Here is a 7,391-nt window from a genome sequence, read left to right as displayed (position 1 = left end):
TCAGCTCGGCCTTGCTGCTGCTGCTGCTGCTGCTGCTGGGGGAGATGACTGGGCCGTGCAGAGGTATCGTAGACTCCGTTATGTTGCGGTGCTGAAGGGGCAGCAGCAGCAGCAGTTGCTGCTGCTGCTGCTTCTGCTTCTTTAATCTCCCTTGCTGCAGCCATCAAGGCAGGCCGCATGGAGTGAGGCGGAGTGTAATGAAGATAATCTTCTTCTGTCTCGAATTTTATGTTTTGTAAGAAAGAAAGACATGAAAAACGACCCATTGCTTTCTTATATTGATCGGACGCTTCTATCAATGGCTTAGCTGCTGCTGCTGCTGCTGCTGCTGCTGCTGCTGTTCCTGTTGCTGCTGTTGCTGCTGCTGCCGATGGGGGTTCTTCGCCGCTACCGCATGAAGCAAGCTCAGCCTGCCCGTCGCCTTTGCTGCTGCTGCTGCTGCTGGCGGAGTAGCTGCGGCTGCTACTGTAGCTGCTGCTGCTGCTGTAGCGTGGCAATTGCTGCTGCAGCAAGGGAAAGTTTGCCTCAGAGATATGCAGACAGTTTGGGTTGTTGAGTGCTGTCGTGCTGCCGTAGAAGTCTCTGCGCCGGCGTCGCTGCTCCTGCCGCTGCTGCTGCTGCTGCTGACGATCGTCGTCGCTGCTGCTACCGCTGCTGCGGCTGAGGCTGCGGCTGGTTCTGCTGCTGTCGGAGGACCGAAAGCATCTTCTGCGTTTCCCCAAAGAATCATGGCGTTGCTGCTGCTGCTGCTGCTGTTCCTGCTGCTCCTTGCCAAGCCCTAGAAGGTCTCGAAGCCTGAGGACGATTGCCTGGCAATATAATCTGTATTTTGTGGCGTCGCGCTCAAACACCTGCATGCAGAGAGTACAGCAGGGCCAGCATTTAGGGTTTAGGGTTCAGGGTTTAGGGTTTAGAGCTGTGCGATGTGGCCTGAAGGGGAGGGCTCAAGGGCTGGCACGTATTTTCCAGGCCGCGTGTCCCGCCTAGGGTTTAGGGTTTAGGGTTTAGGGTTTACCTCGTAGCTGCAGGCATTGAGGTTTTCAGCTAGCGGCTGCATTGGCAGCTGTAGTAGATTTTCATGAGAACGACAGAAAAGAGCAGCAGAAGACAGAGGAGGCAGCGAGCCCATCACAAGCTGGAGGTAACGTGTGTGCGCCTGCAACTCCCTGTAAGTACATCCGCTGCTGCTGCTGCTGCTGCTGCTCTTGCTGATGGGGTCGCTCTCCCCCAGTCGGCTCAACGGACCCACCCACGAGCTCTCGCCGTTGCTGCTGCTGTTGCTGCTACTGCTGCTGCTGCTTGAATTTGCTGCCTCGCCAGGAGTAGCCGCTGCTCGCTTCGTTCGGTCAACATCTACTGCTGCTGCAGCTTCTTCTACTGCTGCACCTTCTGCTGTTGCTGCTGCACNGCTGCTGCTGCTGTTGTATCTGTGTCTTCCTCTCTGTCGTCGACGATGACCAGCCGCGTGCGGAGTTCTGCGCAGCGCAGCAAAAAGAGGAGATGCTGCCTCAGCAATGTCACCCGCTGCTGCTGCTGCTGCTGCTGCTGTTGCAGCTGGAGGAAGATGCTCGTCGGGATGAGTATACACCGCAGCGGCTCCGCTAGCCACCGCTGCAGCACCCACTCTGATGGGAGGTCTTCTGTTAGCTGCAGCGCCACGCCAAGGTGTGCAGACACCCCAACTACTTGCTGAATAAAACACCATTGCTTCCATGGATCCAGCTCCTCCTGTGGTTGCTGCTGCTGCTGCTGCTCATCATCACCGTATTCCGTAGCCTGCTGCTGCTTCTCGCTGCTGTCAGGAGCCCCGTGCAGCACCTCGTGCTGTTGCAGCTCCAGCAGCACTGCAGCAGCAACTGCTGCCTCCGGTGTCTTCGCACCGAGGGCAAGAGCATCTCTCCTTGCTGCTGCTGCTGCCGCTGCTGCTCCTGTCTGTTTGCTGTACTGCAGCGGCAGCCGCACCCACAACGTTGGCGGCTGCAGTTGGGACAACCAACTTTTTATCGTCCTGCAGCAGCAGCAGCAGCAGAAGCAGCAGCAGCAGATATGCAACTTCGCAGCAGCTGGGGCAGCAGTTGTGCCCGCAGCTGAAACAGCAGCATCTGCAGCAGCAACACGAACGCGCGGCATCCAACGCAGCAACAGCAAACCCGAGAAAAGCACCAACAAGAGCAGGAGGAGCAGCAACAGGAGCAGCGGGATCAACAGCAGCAGCACCAGCAACACAAGAAGCGGGGAGAGCAGCACATTCGCCAGCACCACCGTCGCCAGTACCACCATCACGAGCACCACCATCACGAGCACCACCATCACGAGCACCACCAAAAGCAGCAGCAGCAGCAGCAAAAGCAGCAAGAGCAGCAGCAGTATACCTTGCGAGTAGTATAGGTGTATTTGTGGTTGGGGGGGGCAGAATGACTGCCTGTAGATTCAAGTGANATACCTTGCGAGTAGTATAGGTGTATTTGTGGTTGGGGGGGGCAGAATGACTGCCTGTAGATTCAAGTGAGCAGCAAAGGAAATCTCAGCGTTGAGGTGGCGCTGATGAAAGCTGCTGCTAAGGAAAGGAGAAGCTGCTGCTGCTGCTGCCAGCTGGAGCAACTCCTCCTCCTCGTCCTTCTCATCCTGCTGCTGCTGCTCTTGCTGCTGCTGCCGCCGCAGCAAACGCTCTGCTGCTGCGGTGCTGTCCCGACAGAGCCGCTTCACACGCTCACGGGCTGTCGCTAGGGGGAGGACTGGTTGCTGCTGCAGCTGCTGCTGCAGTTGTTGCAGCAGCTGCTGCAGCGACTGTTGCTGCGTTGTTGCGTTGGTATTCGGCTGGGTTTCCTGCTGCTGCTGTTGCAGTTGCTGCTGCAGCTGCTGCTGCTTCTGCAGCAGCTGGCGCCTCTTAAGGAAGCTATAAATTCGCTGCAGCCTCTCCGGTAAGCAGCTGTTCTCATATCGCTCTGCCGTGTCCCAAGTGCTGCTGCTGCTGCTGCGGCTGCTGCTGCAGTCTGGGTGTATCCAGGTGGATGTACACCCCAGTACGGACCTGTTCCAGTCATCACAGCGGAGGTGCAAATCGCTCTGCCCGAGCGGCATGAAGGAGGAGAAGCAGCAGCTGCCTCCCCACAGCCACGGATCTGAGCTCATATCTAGTCCTGCTGCTGCAGCAGCTGCTGACTCTGCTGCTGCTGCAGTTGCTGTTGCTGCTGCTGCTGCTGCTGCGTGCTTTCCTACCACTTCTGGTGCAGCTGTTGATGCCGCCGGAGCATCAGCAGCAGCAGTAGAAGCAGATGCAGCAGCAGATAAACACTGCAGCACGCTTCCCTTGGGGTCAGCCAGCGGCAGCAACAAAAAGTCGATGGGCAGAAACTCCTTCAGTTTGGAGAGGAACTCAGATATATCATCAATGCTGCTGCTGCTGCTGCTGCTGTTGCTGCTGCAGCTGCTGCTACTGCTAGTACAGCCTGCGCATGCGCCGCATCCTGTGCGCTGCTGCAGCTGCTGCTGCTGCTTTGTGGGTAGGCGGTGGTTGAGGCTCAAGACCTTCCGTCGAGACACCTGAAGGCCCCGCGGCTCCAAACCTAANTGGGTAGGCGGTGGTTGAGGCTCAAGACCTTCCGTCGAGACACCTGAAGGCCCCGCGGCTCCAAACCTAAAGAAAGCTGAGAAGGCAGCGGAGACGTCTCAGGCATATGTAGCGGCATCTTCGTGCTGCTGCTGATGCTGATGCTGTTGCTGCTGCTTCTGCTATTGCTGCTGCTGCTGCTGCTGTTGTTGCTGCTGTTGCCACTGGTGCTGTTGCTGTTTATGCTGTTGTTGTCATTGTTGTCGATGCTATTGCTCCTGCTGCTGCTGCTACTGCTGAGGCGGACGCAGGGTGTGCTGCCGATGCTGTCGTTGCCGCCTGTGCTCCTGCTACCGATGCTGTCCCTGAAGGAGAGCAGCCCCTTCTGATCTTGCTGCTGCAATCGTTGTTCCTGCTCCTGTTGTTGTTGCTGCTGCCTTTGTTGTTGCTGCTGTTGCGGTTGTTGGGAGTTCTATGCAGCAGCGCCAGCAGCAGCAACGAGGCTGATGATGCAGCAGTCGATACACCGCAAAAATCGGGGAGCTCCTGAACTCTTCCCACTGAAAAAAGGGGCTCAAAAAACCCTAAACCCTAAACCCTAAACCCTAAATTCTAAAACCTAAACCTTAAGCTTCACAGCTGGAACAGCCAGACAGATACCGGGGGGCCCCGTGGGGTTGGGTTGGGCCCCTCATTGGGGCTTCAGCTGAGCTCAAGCAACAGAAACGAGAGACAGTAAACCCTGAAGGATAAATTCCTGTGAGTATCAAGGGTTTATGGTTTAGGGTTTAGCATTTTGGGTTTATACGGCTTCCTGTTGAGACATCGCCTGCATAAGCAGGGTTGACGCCCAAAACGCAACCAGCAGCAGCAGCAGCGGTATATGCAAATACAGATGTAGATGCAGTTTACTCCCCGAAGCAGCAGTAGCAGCAATTGCCGCTGTGTAGCCAGTGCAGCAGCAGCCGCAGCGGCAGCTGTCTGGGGAGCAGCCCAGTGTTCACATCCCACCCACGCTGCTACCACAGGACGCCAGCCTAAGCATCAGCTAGCTACAGCTAGCCACAGCTAACTACAGCTAGGTACAGCTATCTACAGCTTGCCGAAGCTAGCCACGGGTAACCACGTACAGCCGAAGGTAGCAGCAGCTAGATACAGCCAGCCACAGCTAGACACAGCTAGTCATAGCTAGCCACAGCTGACCACATATATTTACACGTAACTACAGCTAGCCACGGTCTGCGAGGGTTGTGGAGTCTCTGTAGCGGCGGCGGCTGCACGCTGATAATCGCAGAAGCACAGGTGCTCACCCCTGCTATTTCTGGTGCTGCTGCTGTTGCTGCTGCTGCTGCTGCTGCTGCTGCTGCTGTGGAGTCAGTGGCTGGCTTTGTTGTGGGCCCGCCCCAGCCCTTCTGTCCCTAAACCCTGAACCCCAGACGGTAGAGAAGCTCCCACCAAACCCCAGCAACAACTGCTTTATCACTGGACGCGTAAATGCAAAACCCGAAACCCCAAAGTCACATCTGCAAAAGGCTAAAACCCTAAACCCTAAACTCTTTGTGACAAAAAGAGGCCTAAACTCTAAACTCTAGGCCAGATACAAACCCTAAACCCTAAACCAGGATCGCAATACTCTTCAGGAGGGTTTGCTAACCCCAATCATTAACTATAAACCCTAGACGCTTGCCTCGTTTCTCTGGCTTCCGAATAAACCAAGTGTACTATGCACCAGCAGCAGCAGCTGGAGCAGCAGCAGCTGCTTCTGCTGCTGTCAACGAAATTGTGTNGTGTACTATGCACCAGCAGCAGCAGCTGGAGCAGCAGCAGCTGCTTCTGCTGCTGTCAACGAAATTGTGTGTTTTTGTTTAGTAAAATTTATAGAAGGCATCTGTCCCTTTAACCCTTCTAAGGCCGAGAGCGCTTAGCCCTTCTGCAGCTTGCTGCTGCTCCCGTTGCTTCGTTCTTGGGGTTACAGGTTCCTGCTGCTCGTGCTGCTGCTGCTGTTGCTGCTGCTCCTGAAGCTGCTGTTGCTGCCTTGCATCTGCTCCCTGAGCTCTGGTTGGATCTGCCCATGATATTCTTAGAGGAGAAGACCCCGACGGGCGACGCGTAAATAACGCAGGAAGAGCAGGCTGCTGCTGCTGTTGCTGCTGGCCTTGGCAGCGATCCTGCTGCTGCTGTTGTTGCTGGGGCAGCTGTGCGGAACTCTGTTGAAGTTGCTGCAACTGCGGCTGTTGTTTCATCGGTTGTTCTTCCTGTTGTTGCTGCTGCTGACCCGGCCTTGCTGCTACTGCTGCTGCACCTGCAGTTGCTGCTGCTGGCCCTCCAGCAGCCTGCCGCTGCGATACCCCCCCCAACTTCGCTGCTCGGGTGTCTGCTGGTGGGGAGGCAGTGGATTTATGTGCTGCTGCTGGTGCTGCTGCAGCCGTTGCTGCAGCTGCTGCTGGGGATTTTGCTGCAGCTGTTGGTATCGGTCGTGCTGCTGCTGCTGTTGCTTCTGCAGGCGTGTCCGTTCCTGGTCTATGAGGAGCAGCAGCAGCTGCAGCACCATGAGCAGGAGCTGCAGCAGCAGGTGCATCAGCAGCATCGCCCGCTGCAGAAGTTCCTCTGATAGGCAATTCTTCAGAAGAAGTGTGCGTGGGATGCTTAGCAGAAGAAGAAGCAGCGAGTTTGTTTCTGTCTGTTGCATCGACTGCAGCAGCAGCTGCTTCTGCTGCTGGTGCTGGTGTTGTTGCTGCAGAGGGGTATGAGCGCTGGACTGCAGCAGCTGTTGTTTGATGGGGCTTCGGCTGATCGACTGCCGGTGCCGCTGCAGTTGCTGCTCTGCTTTCTGCTGCTGCTGCTGTTGCTGCTCTGGCTTCTGCTGCTGCTGCTGCTGCTCTCGACGGGGGCAACGGCGGCGCCACCGCAGCAGCAGAAACACCAGAAGCAGGACCACGCAACGCAGGCCGAGCAGAAAGGCGAGGGGGCATCCCTACTGCTGCTGCAGCATTAGCAGCAGCAGCAGCACTACTAGCAGCACCACCACCACCTGCCTTGCTAAAGATCGAGTCTTCAGAAGCAACGCGGAAGAGAGGCAGCACGAGTTCATCGCTGCGGTGCAGCATAGCCTCCTCTTGCTGCTGCTGCTTTTGCTGCTGTTGTTGTTGTTGCTGCTGCTGCTGCTGCTGCTGCTGTAGCAGCAGCAGCTGATGCTGTCTAGCAGCACCTCTAACCACCCCATACACCGCCGTGGCCCAAGATGTGCGCGAGGCGACAGACTGCTCCTGGCGATTGATTGCTGCTTGAGCTTCCTGCTGCAGCTGCTGCTGNATGTGCGCGAGGCGACAGACTGCTCCTGGCGATTGATTGCTGCTTGAGCTTCCTGCTGCAGCTGCTGCTGCAGCATCAAGAGCAACTCCGGGGGCTTCATCGGCATCCACTTGTGGGGCAGAAGCAGCGTCAGCAACGCATAGAGATCCTGATAATGACTCTGTAGCGACTGCAGCAGCAGCGGCAGCTGCTGCACCAAGCTTGCTGGTGAATGGCATGCTGCTGTGCATACACTCCCGCAGGAAACACTTAATACAGGTTGCTTCGTGCTGCTGCTGCTGCTGCTGCTGAGAGACAGCGTAAATTCTTGCTCCCTAATGGCGATGCTGAGGATCTCTTCTCCTGCAGGCTGCGCTGCTGCTGGTGCTGCTCTTGTTGTTGTTGCTCTTGCTGCTGCTGCTGCTGTTGGCGCCGCTGATGCAGACTGCTCTGGAGCTGCTGCAGCTGTAATGCCTCCTTCTGGGCCTTCGCCTGCCCCTGGAACGATAAGATAAGGGTATGGAGCTCCTGAGCTGCTGCTGCTGCTGCT

General features: G+C 56.7%; 2 protein-coding genes across 2 annotated transcripts; both read right to left on the bottom strand.

The window, feature by feature from the left end:
• Positions 1 to 295: 295 nt before the first annotated feature.
• EMH_0056980 (uncharacterized protein) lies at positions 296 to 730 on the bottom strand (the record flags this gene model as incomplete). Its single annotated transcript, XM_038022461.1, has 1 exon — positions 296 to 730. The coding sequence occupies one exon, from the start codon at positions 728 to 730 to the stop codon at positions 296 to 298; it is 435 nt and encodes a 144-aa protein (XP_037878315.1).
• Positions 731 to 1,374: 644 nt separating this feature from the next.
• On the bottom strand, positions 1,375 to 7,092 carry EMH_0056970 (uncharacterized protein; the record flags this gene model as incomplete). Its single annotated transcript, XM_038022460.1, is given in 6 exon segments — positions 1,375 to 1,407; positions 1,411 to 1,944; positions 2,491 to 3,543; positions 3,600 to 4,022; positions 5,524 to 6,861; positions 6,865 to 7,092. Coding segments are annotated over 6 exon segments (3,609 nt in total).
• Between the last annotated feature and the right edge of the window lie 299 nt (positions 7,093 to 7,391).

This window comes from Eimeria mitis, genomic scaffold, assembly GCF_000499745.2.
Source record: "Eimeria mitis Houghton genomic scaffold, Emh_scaff2660, whole genome shotgun sequence".
Lineage (NCBI taxonomy): Eukaryota > Apicomplexa > Conoidasida > Eucoccidiorida > Eimeriidae > Eimeria > Eimeria mitis.
Note: the sequence above shows the minus strand (reverse complement) of the source record. Positions and strands in the feature narration are given on the sequence as shown.